The 19,660-nt window shown below is 38.7% G+C and overlaps 1 protein-coding gene across 1 annotated transcript in view; it reads left to right on the forward strand.

The window, feature by feature from the left end:
* The window catches only part of LOC132881510 (GDP-L-fucose synthase-like), a 29,168-nt gene extending 14,924 nt beyond the window's left edge, over positions 1-14,244 (forward strand). The window contains exons 6-10 of the mRNA XM_060914043.1: positions 469-602; positions 6,934-7,065; positions 7,251-7,330; positions 9,183-9,282; positions 12,221-14,244. Coding sequence (XP_060770026.1) covers positions 469-602; positions 6,934-7,065; positions 7,251-7,330; positions 9,183-9,282; positions 12,221-12,276 — 502 coding nt within the window. The 3' untranslated portion in view covers positions 12,277-14,244. The remainder of the gene's footprint in view (positions 1-468; positions 603-6,933; positions 7,066-7,250; positions 7,331-9,182; positions 9,283-12,220) is intronic.
* The last annotated feature ends 5,416 nt before the right edge of the window (positions 14,245-19,660 follow it).

Raw genomic sequence — 19,660 nt, forward strand, 5'->3', positions numbered from 1 at the left:
CTTTTCTTCTCAGATTGCCCTGTATTTGTCTCTGTTCATGTTTCTGAGTCCCTGCTGATGAAGAGCATCCCCACACCATGATGCTGCTACCACCACCATGCTTCACTGGGGGGGATGTTTATCTCAGGGTGATGAGCAGTGCAAGGTTTTGCTGCCTAGCATATTGCTTTGTAGCAAGGTCAAAGAATTCAGCTTTCCAAAGGCTTTCTTCTTGTTACTTTTTCCGAAAGCTCAACTTTGTAGTGTGTGTGGGCTAAAAGTTATACAAGGCACTGTAGTCATGCCCTTGCATGGTAAACTACATAGCCACTATTCAGAGGAAAACTAGGCACTGAACAGATAACAGAAAGATTAAGGGACATGTCCATTGTGTTTTGTTTTACTCCTGTAATTAATTTTTTTAAACGTTGCATGTTATACATAGCTAAATGTTAATACATAATCATATTTCCTGTGTGTTCTGTGCAGGGCATATTTTCAACAGTACGGTCAACGGTACACTGCTGTTATCCCCACAAACGTGTTTGGTCCCCATGACAACTTCAACATAGAGGACGGCCATGTTCTCCCAGGACTTATACACAAGACCTACATAGCAGAGAGTAAGAAATACTAACGTGCAGTGCATAGATATTCGATTTCTCTGCAAGTTTGAATTCAGAATGAGATGCAAGTCTAGGCTGAACATCTTTCGAAAAGTTTAAAACTGGCTTTACTTATAACTATTAGACCAATTTTGTAAGCAAAGAAATGTATATTTATTAAATTCTTACATTAGTAGGCTACATTTTCCTCGCGGATGTTTGACAGCAGACGGCTCATATGCATTTTGGATTACTGATTTAATGGCACATTAGCCTAAATCCTTAAACAGGACTGCTGTTTCGTATAAAACTTTAGCATCAAGTTAAATTGAAGCCCAATTGTTAGTTTTTTTTCACCTTTGGCCCTCACCATCTCGAGATCAGTCCCCTCGTGTCACCCAGACGTCTGGGGGTGAGTCGCAGAAAAAAGAAAGGAACCCCACAATCCAGTTCGCAATCTTTATTCGCAAGTCCCCCTTGAGATGAGAGTATACAGGGGTTTTATACGTGTGTATGTGAGTGAAACCTTGGGTCAATCATGACAATTTTAAACAAAGACTATGTTTAGTCTAACAAGTGTCTTCTCCACTGGACGAAGGTCAGGTTACACAGGAATAGTTTAAAATTACTGTTATAGTATATGTAATAGTCTAAAATAATAAAGGATCTTAAAAAGCTCTAAAATATTAAAATCATAAAGTCTTAACACCTTGTGCAGCAATAAGGCTAATATAAAACTATAAAACTAACATGAATCACTTAATGCAGCTTTAAATCTAACATTAAATGTAACATTCAATCATTTCAATTTCAAATTCAACACTGCAGAGACTGGTTAAATCTAACAATCCTAAATCACGTGTAGCTATAAAACTAACTTAAATCATGGCTTTAAATCTAACTTTTAATCCCAAATACACGTTGGATATGCAGCTGTGGGTGTGTGTGGGTGTGTCTGACATCATTGCAGACCTTGGCGCTGTTCAGACACAATCTGATCAATAATGCACATTTCATATCAAAATAAGCAGAATGTTCTGATGACATGACAGCAATGTCCAGACAGAATGGAACCTTCAAACAATGTCCAGCTGAGACAGAAGGTCATCCCAACTGAACAGAATAAATCCCTACAACCCTGTCACAAAATAAATTACTGCCTTCTTGGTCAAGAATAAATACTTACAATTATTTATCCTTACAAAGGAATAAAACCTTACACCAATAATGGCTGGGTACATAATTGGTCATGGCAATGTTTCATTTCTTCTGCCAGTAGCAGCTCGTAAGTCACATGTGGGTGAACATTGATTTTGATAAACACACAGTGTCACTGGCAGGTTTTCACTAGTGCATCATCATCATTATTATTTATTATTATCATTGTTGTTGTTTATAGTTCTAAGCCTAACTCCCTGGTCCCTTGTGTGAAAATCTGATGATGTTTTGGGTCATATTTATGCAGAAATATAGAAAATTATAAAGGTTTCACAAACTTTCAAGCAACACTGTATATTTTTCAGCCAGACTGCTGCAGTCTGTGGAGTGGCAGATCTCCAAATTATCCTACAGGAAATACCAAGTACCATTGAAATGGTTAACAATTTCAGTGTCCCAGCTAGCATCTGCACCAGGATACATGTCCACATCTTGGCTTTGCTTGAATGAACACGATGTACAACTTTAAACTGAATAAGTCCTAGTCAGGCACACGATGATGGCATTAACTCTTTCTAGTATAGTCCTCCAATCCAATAATCTGATGTGAGATCAGGCCTTTAACAAATGAGGCTGAGCTTTTCCCAGTCTGAAGCAATGGGAAAAGTTGGAAAATGTGTGTGTTTTTTTTTAACAAAGTCTCTCTCCAGTTTGGAAGAGTAAAATAAATTTTGTATAAAATATGCCCTAAAGATGAAGCAGCGGTGAACCTGTAATGATTGTGGAACTGAGTAAAAAGCTTGAGGGTGTTCAGAACAACAGAACTAGGTGTAAACCGAGAGAATTTCATAGGCAAGGAGGAAGAAAGACATGAAGCAACATACAAGAGTCAAGACTGTACTTCAAACAAACATCCACTTGTATCAGAAATGAGCCAATGCATTTTCTGGATATTAGCTGCCTAGTAGTAATCATGAATAAAATACATGGTCCTCAGAAGTTGCAGCTTTGCTAAAGTGTACTAGTCAAAAGTTTGGACACACCTTCTGATTCAATGTTTATTTTTATAAATTAAGACACTTCATGTCTTGAAATAATGATGTCGTCGTTTCTCTTTACTTAGTTCAGCAGTTCTTGATGTAATGTGGAATAGGGCTATTTACTGTATTTTTATTATTTACCATTTACTATATGATCTCGGACACATTAAGAAGGCAAGAAACTCATCCGTTAATTAACTTTTGACGAGGCACACCTGGTAATTGAAAAGCATTCCAGGTGACTACCTCATGAAGCTGCTTAAGATAATACCAGTAGTGTGCAAAGCGTCATCAAGGTAAACGGTGGCTACACTGAAGAATCTAAAATATGAAACATTGTTTTTGTTTACCACATAATTCCGTATGTAACACTTATGAGGGATTTCACAATACCAGGACTTGTGGATTAGTGTATCAGATAGGTTCAACTACTGGAGCACTGTGGAATGTGAGAATGAGAGTCAGGAGGCAGGGGTTTAAATATAAAAGTAATACCGGCTTTAGTTAGGGAAAAAAAATGAATTGAATAGAATAAACAGATAAATAAATGAACAAATAGACGATTAAATAAATAAGTTAAAACAAGACAGACAATTCTCTAACAAAACAAAAAAACAATTAAATGATATTACATACCGTAATATCAGGTGAGTATCTAATTTAGCTAAATATTCTAATTTGGGTGCATTCTAATAATCTGAATTCTGTGTTTCAATTTCAAATGTCAGTTTCTCTGATCCAATATAATAGTTTTCAATAAATCAAAGGGGAAAAAAATATCAGTTAGAATACATCACAAACACCATTCACTTGAGGAGGGTTATCCTACACAACAGCCATGCATTTCCAATTCCAGGAGAAGTCCAAGGTCCAAGAAAAAGTCAAAAGATGAGTGCAGGTCCAGTGTTGGAAAAAATTTAAGTCTAGGAATTGAGGGTAGGGGGAATTGTGTGACAGGGCGGAGTGTGAGGGTGTTTCAAATGCTGAGCCTACCACACCAGAGAGTGTAGCAGGACCTGTCCAGTGACCACGGGATATCTGGGGTTCACTTCACTTTAGATCAAGTGGGTGGCTCGCCATCATTTCACTTCACTGGAACAATCAAAACAAAATCCAAAAGAACAAAACACAAACAAACAACACCAACAAAAAAAAAAAACCTGACCGACCTCTGTGTTCGGCGGGGCACAGGCACAAAACGGCTCTGGTACCCGGAATAGAGGGCTCCGAGATGATGCTAAAAATAGTAACACTGCGCATGCGCGGCCATCTTGGAAGTCACTCGCTCCAGAGCGCGCATAGAGTACACATCATAGAGTACACATTCACCGATTCATTTCTGCGTTAGAGGGCTTAGAAGCTTGGATTTTTTAAGAATTTAGACATCTGAAGTGATGGAGCACTACTGTGAAAGTTTGGATAAGCAGGCATGGGAGCGTTATGCTGAGAAGGTACGTTTCATTGGGAATGTAGATCCATACACTGTTAGTGAGAAGGAATGGAAAGCTGACCCCAGCTTGTTGCCGCATTTAACATACATAGATCTTGTGAACTATCTAGTGTTTCACCCAAGTCCATTTTGCGAACTAAAGGATTTCCAGAACTACAAGAGTAGATAGATTTGTGTCCGGTTGGGTCCGCGATGTGTCGGTGTTTACTGCTGAAGACGGAGAGACAAAAGTGATCAGAGGGAAAGTGTTACACTCGCAGAGTCTATCCCAGCCTAGTCTACACCCCTGGATAATAGTTGACAAGAGACATGCTATTTTGTGTGCACATTGCAACTGCATTGCTGGACTTGGGGAATGTTGCTCCCATGTTGCTTCCCTGTTGTTTTATGTTGAAGCGGCCACGAGACTGAGGGAAAGAACGACGGTCACACAACAGCCGGCATACTGGATGCTACCGGTAACTATGAAATTAAAATAACTATTTTAGTAACTATTTTAGTAACTATGAAATTCAAGACAATTTAACCTACCTGTCACAAAGTGATCAGAACAAATCCGGATACAGTCAAGTTGTCCTAAATTTGATCGGTTGACGGCAGCCAGCCACTGTCGTCTCCTCCGCTCGCTTTTCTCCTGTGCTGCAATTCCCTGGTTAGTCACGACTTTTTGCCACCCTTTTCCCCCTGGCTACTACAGCCAACAATGACGCACGTATTCGGCATTGTCACCCCTTTTTGCTTCGCTGAACAACAACAATGCACTGATCCAGGCAACCTTTGACTTCCAATATGGCCGCCGCTGGGTTCGCGCTGACCTCGAAGCACTCTATGGAGCACTTGCATGTGACGTCACAGCCGATCCAGATTGTGACAGACGCCACCTTGTCGGTCAAACGCCATATTCCGCCTTCTACTTCTGGTTCTACTTCTGCTTCTACTTCTACCTTTTCTTCTGGAAAAACCTACTATATACAATTCTACTACAACGGCTGCGGCTACAAGCTCTCCCTACCTGTGCACGTTTTTTATGTTTTTTGTGTGTATTTTTGCGTGTTGTTCATCTGTACCGGACTTCAATATCCACTACAACCGTATGGACTTACTTGACATTGGTTTCCAGTAGAAAATGACGGTTTGTAGCGATTTCCATCGCATGCACAACATTCCGGACGAGATAGTGAGACCAGCGGGGTCTCCATGGATTGTTATTGGAAGCAAAGCTAAGGAGGCGGCACCGGGAGCAAAAGCGAGGCTGCAGAGCCGGCCTGTTGACTAAGCTCAGAAAACAGCCACTCAAACCTCCACTGCTAAGCCGCTCCCTCTCCAACGCCAGGTAAACAAGATGGACGATTTGAAATTACAGCTGGAATTACCTTATTCTATTCTATAACTGGCTGGTCAGTACTATACTCAATACTTAAGTGACTTACCCATCCAGTGAGGATCATTTTCTTGTTTACAAGATGCCACATCTGAGTCGCTGACAAATCCTGAATTTCTGTAAAGATAACTGTCCAGAGATTTATAAGCACGCAGTGCTTCACCACTGAACAGCGAGGGAAAGTTAATGAGGTAATTATACACGTCCGGGTATTCCGCTGGCAGTTCCATATCCACTGACACGGTCGTGAAAACTCCGTCCGGAAAGCCATAAGGGTCAATAATCTGTAGATCGTTTATTTTAGACATATATCTAGTTATCTGTTCATTAGAAAAATGAGCCGTGTAGTCCGTCGGTTGAAATTGATCCATTCTGTACACGAGTGCAGCAGTATTCAGCTGTGCTGTTGACCGACAAGATGGCGGCTGTGTACTTTCCGGTCACGTGACTGCAAGATCTCTATAGCCACAGGGGTTCTTGTTGCTGAAAGCAGTAACAGACGAGGGGGAAGTTGTCCACACACACACACACGAGAGTTGGGAGCAACAGCTAAGCGCTAGCAGACGAGCTAATGGCAGTTAAGAGTCAACAGCAGTAATGGCCACAAACGTTGGCCGGCGAGCTAATGGTAGTTAAGAGCCAGTAGCTTTAACGGCTAATGGCAGTAACGGCTAAAAATAACAGCCGTTTCCACACCTACCGTATCATTAACACTCTGTTGTTTTTTCTTTTTTTTTCCAGCAAACACTCACTGCGTTCGCTTTTCAAAACTCTGCTCCGACTTGATGCTCTCTACTAGACTGACGCCCACAGACACACCACACGCTAAAAAAAAAAAAACGGTGGGCGGGGACAAACCGTGCCCACAGTTCCCTGATTGGCCGATCTGACCTGATGCATTCAGGGGACACAAAGACATGGGAAAAATTTATACTGGACGAGACCATACATGCAGTTTTCTTATTAAACTAAACAATTAATAAAACATTAATTTCCTTTCCTTTTCTTATTTATCTATGTAGCTCAATATATTAAAGGGGTTACACGTACACGTTTCAAATGTTCTTTCATAGTTTTGATGTGTTCAGTATTGTTCTACAATGTAGAAAATAGTCAAAATACAGAAAAACCTATGAATAAGTAGGGGTGTCCAAACTTTTGACTGGTCCTGTACATATTACTTAGGCTGTTAAAAGTCTGTTTTATGAAGTTTATGGGTTTTTTGACTGGATTTCATAAAATCTTGATCTCTATAAAAGCCACTTTATAATAACCATTTTAACTAATCTCTAAATAGAAATAGTATGTTTTATGTTGTAGAAGCGAGGACACCACTGCAGGTCTGGGGATCTGGCCGTCCATTACGACAGTTTATTTATTCACTCGATTTGGCTCGACTCTTTCTTTGGGTACTCCGAGAATATAATGAAGTGGAGCCAATCATATTATCAGGTAAATGCTCATCTACACACACACACACGCGCGCGCGCACGCGCACACACACACACACACACACACACACACACACACACACACAAAATCATCCCAGAGATGTAACATAAGTGTCAGTGTTTCCAAATGGTGCCATGAGATTATGAATCTGTAATTGTTTCTCTCCCTCTCACTCACACACACAGTTGGAGAGGAGGATGAAGTGTCCATCAAGGAAGCTGCAGATGCAGTTGTTGAAGCTCTGGGATTCAAAGGGGAAGTTGTTGTATCCTTTTACCCATTCTCACACACACATTGACATGATGTCTGGTAATTTTAGGGTCCCTTGATTATACTGGTCAACAATTTTTCAGAAGTTGTCTGCTTCAGAGATGAAATTGGCTGTTTGTTATGAAATTTGATGTGTTGAATTCAAGTATGACAATTAAAACAGCTGATTGGCTATGGCTTCCAAGATATTTAAAAATTTACATTTTCTATTTATGTACATTGGGTAGATAGTAATGTTTTAAGTATACATTGTAAACCTAGGTCTCTTCATGTGTTTATGGTTTGGTTTATATGATATTTCACCTGTTCTCTTTATGTAACAGTAGAAAATCAGCAAAAAGTTTTATATAAATAAAATGTATTATGAACCAAATTGCAAAAAAACAATTATGTATAAGTGCTGAATAGGTTTAGTCCTTATTCAGTGTGTACTCGGTGCTTTTTGGCAGCTTGTCTCTTGTATTCATGAAACGGAGCAGCTCTTGTCAAGCAAAGATTAATATCGAGTGCATAGCACTGTATGAAATTTTTTTTTTTGAGCTGATATAGGGCAATTTGTTCAGCAGAGTGATGCAAGTTGACTTATGATTGCATCATCAGTGACCTCTAGGAATAGCATGATGATATGTATGATGCAATACCGGCTTCAGATTGCATCATACATTGTTTTGCCAAAAAAGTAAGTACTATCCAAATCCAATCATAGAGCCAATTTTGAAAACCAGAGCCACTGAACAATTTTAAGTTATTTTCATTCTCAGCAACCCAGAATTAGTAAAGTTTGACCATATTTATTTCAGAAGCATTTTGGCTGTAGACCAGTGTTATCTGTGCAAACATGCACATCTGTGTACAGCTTACACTTGCGTAGCACCTAACATACAAGTGTAATGTGTTCTGTCAGGAGATCTTCACCTAGTGGTTTGTTAAATCATGGATCTGGACTGCTAATACCAATGAAAATAATTAGTGTTAAATAAAACATTTGTCTGTTTGCACAGAAAAATGTTTGCAGTGTCAGAGATTCCAAGTTCGAATAGAAGAAGAAACCTTTATTCGTCACATGCACACTTCAAGCACAGTGAAATTCATCCTCTGCATTTAACCCATCTGAAGCAGTGAACACGCGCGCGCGCACACACCCAGAGCAGTGGGCAGCCACACTAAAGTGCCTGGGGAGCAGTCAGGGGTCAGGTACCTTGCTCAAGGGCACCTCAGCCCAAGGCCACCCCACGTCAACCTAACTGCATGTCTTTGGATTGTGGGGGAAACCCACGCAGACACGGGGAGAACATGCAAACTCCACACAGAAAGGCCCTTGCCGACTGCTGAATTTGAACCCGGAACCTTCTTGCTGTGAGGCGACCGTGCTAACCACTACACCACCGTGCCGAATCCCAGCAATGTCAAAGCCATCCGTGGCTGAGAGCAAAGAAAGCAAAATTGGCTACACTGTCTCGCTCCCCTGGCAATCACAGAGTCATAAGCCAATAATAGGACTCTCTTAGCTCATGTATGAGGAAGAGGGCAGATGACATGACAGTGTGTTATGTCATCCTGTGACACGACATGAGTTCAAAAAAAGAAGAGGTTGGCTGGTTACCTCTCAGACACATCAAATGTGATGGACTTCACCCTCCCCAGCTGGGTGAAGACTAACATGTTCTTCATGAGCTCTGAGATGGGTGAAACCAGCCAACCACATCTTTTTCCAACTGATACTCATGCTTTATCACCAATAAGTCCAAGATCCAGTTAGATAAAAACATGTTCAGTCTCAATAAGCTATTTTTTTTTCTTCATTTTTCCCCTCATATCTTATATTGGCCTTGACCTTTTATGTTCAGTATGATACAAGTAAAGCTGATGGACAGTTCAAGAAAACAGCCAGCAATGCTAAACTTCACAAGTACCTTCCTGACTTCACCTTCACTCCTTTCCACAAAGGTAAAAACCACATACAGAAAGATAAACTCGTGTGTGTACAGTAGTAAGGGTGCAACACACCACCATTATCTCCATCTGTATTGGTGTTTTGTATCTGTGTCTCAGCTACTTCACTTGAGTTAATAATGGGTCAATTCATATTATGTTAATGAGTCCGCATGGAATGAAAGTACAAATTTCCATCAGGTCAGGCAGTTGGAGCACTGTACATTCATATTAATGAACATGGTTTGTCCAGCGCGCTTCATGCTCGAGCATACATCGAAGTAAAAACCTCTCATTCCAGTCTCAAATAGATAGCTTTCTTTAAAAAAATTTTTTAAAGTCTCATATCCATCTTGTATTCATATCTGTATTTGTATTCATTGAGGATGCATTATCACTTCAATCCAAATAACAAATTTGTGTTCAATTACATCCTTAGGATGTATTTATTCACATCACCCACCAAATCCTAGGCATGTAACGATGTATCGTATGACAATAAATCACAAGACAAATTTATGACCTTTCAAATTTTTGAAACGAATTGCATTATTATTATTATTATTATTATCTCATCTATTATTATTATTATTATTATTATTACTGAGCTGCATAAGCTTTGTTTTTCCTAGCTGTAATTGTGGTGTTTAGACAGTAGAGAGCGCAATAACATACAATATCAGGAATGCATGTGACCTCACCACAGGCAGAAGTAACAGGCGGAAGTAACACAGCTCTAATGCCACAAAAACAGATCTGAAATGGGAAAGAGCTTTTGTGCAATGGACTGCTGAAAGCTAAAGAAAAAAGAAGCAAATGGAGGCAGTATAAATGGTTCTTAAGAAAATGACTAACTTTTTTCATTTTTATTAAAAGGGCTTTATTTATTAATAGGCTATTATTTTACTCCAACCTTTTACAAATGTGAGTAAATAATTGTTGGTTATTAAGACAATGAAGCAAGTGGGATTTTTTTTTTTGTTTGTTTGTTTTTGTTTGTTTGTTTGTTTGTTTGTTTGTTTGTTTGTTTGTTTTGGGGGGTCTTTTTTTTTTTTTTTTTAATTTAACAAAATGAATACTTAAGTTGATGATAAGAAAATAAATGTTGCTGTTTTTTCCCAAAAATACCATGGGAAAATTAAATCATTACATGCCTACCACACACACACACACACACACACGCATGCATATATATATATATATATATATATATATATATATATATATATATATATATATATATATATAAATTACATACTGTACATAGTCACTATTTGCCCCTTTCACAAATCCCACAATCCACTGCATGGTTGGGAACTTCTGGCTACTGATAACAGTACAAAAGCCAATGTTGGACTATATAATCGGTTTTGATGTTCTAATATTACAGGTTTACATGTTCTCACAGATTTTTTTCAAGATTAATACTGCTCAGTGATTGCACATTTACAATTTGTCATCAAATGTAAATTTGTCATCAGTTTTGATGTTCAAATATTGGATGCAAGCTGAAATGTGATGTTATTAGATTGCTTTTATATGCCTAGTTACTGGTTCCATGGTATTTTTCATCAGCATAGAAGCTTTTAATCGGTCATCCTTATATTATTGCCCAATACAGCCCTTTCACTTTCACTCTCTACATTGTTTACATAAAATCCATGTTCCAACTACACAGCACTATAACTCTGGCCAACAACATTAACAGTGTACATTTACACTGATGACAAATTGTAAATGTGCAATCATTTTGAGCAGTAGAGCAGTGGTTACAATTATCAACAGTCCATAATTATCGATACTTTTTCAGATTTACCAATTTAAAAAAAACAAGTTTACAAAGGTTAGTTTTAGTTACAACAGTTATTATTGGTTAATTAATCAACTGGAAGACACCCCCCCCCCCCCCCCCCTCGCCCTTTGAGCTTGTCGTCTGATGATACAGCTCGTTACCTGAGAGGGGAATTTTTTTTTTTTTTTTTTTTAGCACGATCAACAATTTGAGGAAAACCTGGACATTATCATCGCAGGGAAGCATGGTGGAAAGATCATGGACATGTTTTTACTTATCAAATTCACCGATATTTCATGATCTCCTTGTCGAAACCTACTTTGTTTCTTACTCTTTCATTTGACAGGCGTCATTTTGTATCTAAATGCATGTTTGAGAAGTCATGTGAGGTGTCGATAATAGTGATCACTTTCACCGGTGTCCACCATTATCGACACCCTGTGTAATTGAGTGACATTTACAACTGTTATGGATCGATCTTTGTGTAACATTGTTGAAGTAGATGACATATTAAAAATAAATAAATAAAACTGCTGTGATTTTTTATAATTTTTTTTCTGATCCATAACAGAATGGAATGCTTAGAGTATTTGGAATCCTACTGCAATAAATAGAATTAGACCAGAATTAAATTCCTAGCATATAAAAAATTACATGCTTGAAATATTCAGATTTTTCTGTCCCGTTCAGAATTTTTTTTTTTTTTTGCAGTTTGTTGTAAATATCTACCACATATTACAATATCAGTAGACATATTAAATTTACATCTAAAAATATAAAATCTCAATTTAAAAAAAAATTCAACCTTTGACCTGGATTTTCATGCGGTTACAATGTCAATTGCCTGTTGACGTTTATTGGTAAACTACAAAACTAGAAATGAATACAAACAACAACGAACGATTAACAAAATGTGGTCTACGAAAATACTTAGAAAGTGAAACAAAGATTTTCTGACACAAGTTAAACATTATCAGTTCATTTGTTTACAAGCATTATAATTACTTCCTCATTTACATAAATACCAACATCAATATATTAATATTGATGAATAGCAGCCACTGCTTCATGTTGCCGTTATGCGTACAGCACATGTACCTCATAGTGCATGCAGGCAAGTGTGGTGAAGTGGATTTTACAGTTGCTACTCTCTTTCCACAGCCATCAAGGAGACCTGTGATTGGTTTGTGGCCAATTATGACATCGCTCGCAAATGAAGATCACTGAAAAATGCCACCTTTCTTGCTGCTACGCTATGTTGGATTTGCAGCACAAATGTTAGACCCATGGCACTGTTGCACTTGAGAGTACTTTAGTGTGGAATCGAAAAAGCAGCATGGTACTATTATTGTCATCATCATCGTTGTTTAATTTGAGAAAATATGCATTGCATTTAAGGGATGTCCCAATATGATAAGTAAGGAATAAAACACAACTGGACATGATGTTACTGGAAAATAATCAACAGTGCGATGTAATGGGGCCTGACTCAAAGTAACACCGCAAAGTTGATTCTTTTCTTCACAGCATATACTGAAGTGTTTTATTCCTCTTATACCACAGCAATGCCGACATGAGCAATTTGTATTAACTAAAGACCGACTTGTCATATGATTTTCTAGGAACCTTTTGTTGTCATGGAATGTCTCTGAAACAAGTTTGCACTTAGAAACATCCTGAAGCTTTCGGGACTGCTTTTAACTCTGAGTGCTACAAAGCACTGACACTGGAGGCTCAGAAACAATGCGAAACAAACATTTCTAAGCAGAAATGTCCACCCTGTTTCAGTTGTTACTATAGAAATAATGTAAAACGACGAGTGCGTTCATATAAACCTGGGATTTGCTGAGCTGTGAAGTTTTCAAACGTTAATCAACATCTGATCAATCCAATTCAAGAAGTCGACCTCACTGTGGTATAAATGTCAGTAAGTTTACGGATTCCTAAGTGCAGTGCATTTCTATACTCCCTCATTTTTGTGAATACATAACTCCAGTACATTGGACACAGATTTCAACATGTATGGTTTTCCCAATGTTTAACCCTTTGCTGTTTTTGTGATCGTTTAATTCACTGTATGTTACAGAATAACAATCAGGGTAGTTTCTGAATCCTGACAATGGTGAAGGTTTACCTCATTTATATTCATGATCATAGAGTTGCTTTGTATTTTGTATCCTGCTCTGAGCTTCAGGAATGTCAGTGTTTCATGACTTCAACTCCTTTTTCATATCTGTAGTAAAGAGAACAAGACAATATTTAAAGATCAGGAATGAGTTCTCATTAATTACAATCACTTAGGCTACTTCACTGCGATTTGATACACACTTTTTTTCTCCATATGAATGAAGTAGAAATTCACCATGTTTGTGAAATAAGGCGATGTCCTAAAACTGCTTTTCATAATTTACTTTAAATGTGTTAATTTTGCAGAGGACTGCCCCAGCTGGCAAACCTTTGCCTTAGCAGGGCCCCTTTTATGGAATTCCTCCCTATCTAAAAATAATAAGCACCATTAACACTATTTTCTCTACACTAAAAAAACAAAACACCATAGTAGTAATGTCTGTGATCAGGGATTTATTATTATTATTATTATTATTATTATTTTAATGGTGAACACAATTCTAATGGTCTTGTACTAAAATGAATCTCTAATATCTGCTTTCTTTTTGAAAAATGATGGATGTAAGGGAACCTTTTGTTTACTGGGAAGATATAATGTTTTATGAATCTGTTAAATTAAATGTACTAGACATTTTTTGTCACTCTGATTTTTACAAGTTTAGTAGAGAGTTGTATATAATTTATACAATGAGGCCTGATGAGTAATTTCATTTTTTTGAGCAGTGACCAAATGATTTTTTTTTTCTTTTGGCATTTTCTTTGAAATGTTAAACATTTGCTATGTTATGAAATATAACTTGATTTTTGCAGATATATTAAATGTACATGTATATAAAACATGAATTTAAAGGTGTTATAGTTGTGAGATTGTACTGTTGGAGATCACAAAAATGTATGTAGAACACACACGTGAACCTGGAGCGAGACACAAAATTAGGAAGTTAAATCTTTATCTTAAGCTTAAGATTATGAACTACATGTTTTTGGTATCAAAACATTTTTATATTTCTAGTAAAAATACATGAAGAAATAAAGTAAAAAATGTAGGCTTGCAAAAATTAATTTTATTTTAATGCTCAGTTTAAAAAAAAACGTGTGTTTAAAAATTGCCTTGACTGAAGGAATAAATTTTTTTAATGAAAGCGTTTTCTTTATAAAATAATGCCAAGCTTGTTGTAGTTGTTGTTATAATTATTAATTCTTTAGTAGTAGTAGTATTTAGTGTTATTGTTTATATGACCATTATACTATGATTTTCATCTCCCATGAGTGTAGCACTGTTACTTAAATAATTTGTACAGTTTTTTTTTTTTTTTTTTTAAGATTTTTTTGGGGCTTTTTTTCACCTTTATTATTGGATAGGACAGTGTAGAGACAGGAAATGAGCGGGAGAGAGAGACGGGGAGGGATCGGGAAATGACCTCGGGCCGGAACCGAACCCGGGTCCCCGGACCCACGGCACGGCGCCCCCTCCACCTGAGCCACGACGCCCCCAAATAATTTGTACAGTGTTTTTTTTTTTTTTTTTTCTCTCCAGATCAAATGCACATCATTCACCACTGTGTATTGACCAGGCCTGGTAGTCATGTCCAAACAAGCAATTCAGTATCGCAAAACCTGCAGGACTGGAATTATTAACTGCTTTGGTAATGATGTAAAGCATCCATGTATGTATGAAAAGGAATGAAGGCATGAGTAATAATGGTGATGATATGCATTACAAGAGAAAGTTGACAAACAATAACAAACACTCTAAAGGTAAAATGAATTTTATTTTAATGCTCAGTTTGTACAGTTTGGTGATTTTATTTTTTTTTCTCTCCAGATCAAATGCACAAAACCAAATTACATTCATACATGTTAGGCAAAAGAAAAAGTCCTTAATGTCAGTAAATTCCAAAAAAAAAAAAGGCTAAAAGATTTAAATATAAACGTTCTTTCGGCGTGACATCCTTAAGCATATAAATCTTTGCAGAATAGAGACTAAGAGACCTTTTCAATCGTCCAAACAAAATACTGTGGGTATAAATCACTCACAAATCATGTGTATTCCGACAGTTAATCATGCTGCGGGGGGTTTCCACAATATTTAATCAAAATACTACTACAATTTTGTTTTATTTTTATAATCTTGCTGCCTGACAGCTCCAGGGTGCCAGGTTCAATCCTGATCTGTGTGGACCTTCACATGTTCTCCTCATGTCTGCATGAGTTACCTCCTGGTTCTCCAGTTTCAGCCCAAAAACATGCAGGTAGGCAAATTGTCTACTCTAAATTATCCCTGAGGGTGAATGACAGTGAATGCATGTGCATATGGTGTCCACTCAGTGGATTTTATGCTCAATGTCCCTGAGATTCTCCAAGATCCAGAGCTCATTTGAGTACAGTAGTTCAGGGTTAAAGGCCTTGCTCAAGGGCTCAGCAGTGCTTGGGATTTGAACTCTCAACCTTCTTGTGAGCTTGGCAGTGCTGGGATTTGAACTCACAACCTTCTGATCATGTCTTTTGCCGTGATCAGACTGCATGATATTTTTCTTTTTCACGATGGTCACCATATCAGATTAGGTGATCATGGTGCCATAAATTCTTGCCATGTCTTAGTCAGGAGACTGGCAACATTACAAGTTTGACCCTGACCAATCATCATTCATGTCCTGGTGTTGTTGTCGGGGAGGAGCGTCAATGAATTGTCGATCATGGGTACAGAAGGAACATCAAGGAATATGATCCTCATCACCTACTCTACTCAGCTCCTAGTCCAAGCACTGGTCATCTCCCGTTTGGACTACTGCAACTATCTCCTTGCTGGCCTTCCAGCATCTGCCATCAGACTCCTACATCTCATCCAGAAAACTGCAACTCGCCTGGTCTACAACCTCCCCTCGTTCCTCCCACGTTACCACTCTGCTTGCCACCCTTCACTGGTTACCTGTCCCAGCTCACATTAAATTTAAGACATTGGTGCTAGCTTACCAGGCTGTGAAGGGATTAGGGCCAGCATACCTCCAGAGTCTGACCTCACCCTACACGCCAGCCAGATCCTTACACTCTGCTACTACTAGTTGTCTGGCCCCTCCTCCTCTCTGCTCCTGCCCAGCCCACTCAAGACTGCTGTCTGTCCTGGCTCCCCGTTGGTAGAATGACCTTCCCATTGAGGTCAGAACTGCTGAATTCCTGATCACCTTCAAGTGCAAACTGAAGACTCACCTCTTCAGGCTGCACCTCTCCCATGCTTCTCTGTCCACTGCATAATTGCATATTGGTCTTGACCAACCCAGGCTGTGTACTGTCTAGCCTGGAGTTAGCCACTGTAGTTTTTTTCTCTGTTTAGTTGTACTTTTGTCAGCTGATTTGTATGGTTGAATTGTTTTCCTTGGCTGTTTACTGAGTGTTGGTACTTCAACAGAATATTACACTGTGTTGTTCTGTCACTTGTTCAGTTGCTACTTAAACTTTTCTTATTTAGAAGTTCAGCACTCTGTGTACCTGGCTTCTGCACTTGTTGTACGTCACTCTGGATAAGAGCGTCTTCTGATTGCCATGGAATGTAATATTGTAGCAGTTGTCAAGAAAATACAAAGAAATTCTGACACGCTAGATTTTTTTGTTAGGTGGTCCTTTGATTAGGTCGCAGTACAAGGCCCATTCATCATTCCCAATGCTCATATACAGGCCTGATGCTGGAAATCGGCCAAGACAAAATCACATCAGAATTGGGTTGAATTTGAGTCATTTCATCCCGGCATTAACCACTGAACTACCATTGCCCCTGGTTTTAGTGTTCTGACAAATCACACCCATACAGTGTCTTGCAAAAGTATTCATCCCCCTTGGTGTTTGTCCTGTTTTGTTGCATTACAAGCTGGAAGTAAAATGGATTTTGGGGGGTTTAGCACCATTTGATTTACATAGCATGCCTACAACTTTATAGGTACAATTGTTTTAGTGTGACATAAACAATAATTTAAAAAAAAAACAGAAATCAGGAGTGTGCATAGGTATTTTGTATGAATAAGAGCTGGTCCAACCAATTCACTTCATAAGTCACATAATTAGTTTACTAAGCGCCACTTGTGTGCAATCAGTGTCACATGATCTGTCACATGACGTCTGTATAAATCAACCTGTTCTGGAAGGACCCTGACTCTGTAACACTACTAAACAAGCAACATGAAACCCAAGGAGTCTCCAAACAGGTCCAAGACAAAGCTGTGAAGAAGTATGTATCATGGTTGGGTTATAAAAACTTATCCTAAACTTTGAATATCCCATAGAGCAACATTTAATCCATTAAAGCAAAATGGAAAGAATATGGCACCACTACAAACCTGAGAAGAGAAGGCCACCCACCAAAACTCACAGAACGGGCAAGGAGGGCATTAATCAGAGATGCAACAAAAACACCAAAGATAACACTGAAGGAGCTGCAAAGATCCACAGTGGAGATGGGAGTATCTGTCCAAAGGACCATTTTAAGCCGTACACTCCACAGAGTGGGGGTTTATGGAAGAGTGGCCAGAAAAAAAGTCATTGCTTAATTTTCTTAAGCAATGACTTTGACACATTTGGAGTTTGCTAAACAGCATGTGGCAGATTCCCCAAACATATGGAAGATGATTATCTGGTCAAATGAGACTAAAATTGAACTTTTTGGCCATCATGAGAAATGCCATGTGTGGCGCAAACCCAACACCCTGAGAACATTATTCCTACAGTGAAGCATGATGGTGGCAGCATCATGCTGTGGGGATGTTTTTCATGTACAAGGACAGGAAAGCTGGTCAGGATTGAAGGAAAGATGGATGGCACTAAATACAGGGCAATTCTGGAGGAAAACCTGTTTGAGTCAGCCAGAGGTTTCAGACTGGGACGAAGATTCGTGTTCCAGCAGGACAATGACCCTAAACATACTGCTAAAGCTACACTAGAGTGGTTTAATATGTCTTGGAATGGCCTAATCAAAGCCCAAGTTATCTTTGGCATAACTTGAAGATTGCTGTACACCAATGCAACCCACCTAACTTGAAGGAGTTGGAGCAGTTTTGCCTTGAGAAATGGGCAAAAATCCCAGTGACTAGATGTACTAAGTTAATAGAGAGAAACCCCAAGAGACTTGCAGCTGTAACTGCAGCAAAAGGTGGCTCTACAACAGTGGCGGCTGGTAGTCTTTCAAACAGGGGAGGCTGGTCGGTTACGATATTTCCAGATTTTAAAAGAAAAAACACATCAATTTTGCCCATACTCTTGCCTCTGATCTGGCTGATTGTTGGCAGGGTCACAAACTGTGAAATAACAGGTTCTTTCGGCCCATTAGCCTACTGTCCAATATACATGATGGTGGTGTTGGGGGGCTATATTTTAATATTTTATATTTTAAAATTGTGGCATGTTGTTTAAAAATTTATCATTATTGAAAGCAGCTCTTTGTCAGGAACCTCAGCAGTAACAGCAGTGTGTTCTGGAATAGGCACAAGCACTGACCTTGGGGAGCCAAACATAGAGCTGGGTGCCACACATTTCATTCAAACACACTTTCCCTATATTTTACTTATTTTGACTGAGAAATGTTTTATTAACAATTTTGATAACCCTTCACTTTTAATCCAGGTCTGTAGTGTGAAATGTTCTCGGCTGTGTTTTTGTTTAAAAATGTTTTCCAAATTGTAGCTGTGTTTAATTCATATCCAGAAAAATATATATTCCAATATAATATACTCAGCATAAACATTTTAAATAGATTCTATATTTTTGGTCCATCCATGACATATTACTAAAGTAGCCTATTTACTGTTGTTGATGTGGGTCACTTGCTGTTAGCCAATTCACTTTCTCATACCAGGAGAGCTGAAAGGAATGAGTATTATTCCCTACCTTTTTCACCAAGTCAGTTTGAGGCGTTGGTCTACCCTGCTCTTTAATTTTAATTTTTTCCTCGAAAGGAAGACTGGCAAATGGCTTCGCCAAAATTAAATCAGCAATGCTTGGCATCCGTGCACAGCTTTCTTGCTAGCTGACTAGCCCCCTCAAGTTCAAGTTCAGTCACTCAAATAAACGAAATTTCTGGAACTAAGATAGCAAACTTGACAACACTATATTTACACTTTATTTGCAAGGAAAATATATACAAACTAAAAAAGCTGGTAGAAACCGTATGTAATGAATGAAATCGAAATGTAAGCTGATCTCTTACAATACACCACAGCACTAGCGAATCCGCATGGGACTGAACTGAGATTCACCGCTGCCTGTCTATATTTGAAACGAGCTGTCAATCAAAGAAAATATCCGGCGGCTTTCACCAATCACCAGTCTCCTCGCGGAAACTGCCATGTCCCTCCCACTGTGAGGCTGGGAGTCCATGGGTGGGCATTTTCGCAGTATTTGTCCAATAACCGTCTTGCATTTTGAGATTGAAAAGCGCATAGCTCCCAAATGCCATTGAAGTCCACTGAGGCTGGGAGTCCGTGAGACTCC

The sequence above is a fragment of the Neoarius graeffei genome, chromosome 2 (assembly GCF_027579695.1).
Source record: "Neoarius graeffei isolate fNeoGra1 chromosome 2, fNeoGra1.pri, whole genome shotgun sequence".
NCBI lineage: Eukaryota > Metazoa > Chordata > Actinopteri > Siluriformes > Ariidae > Neoarius > Neoarius graeffei.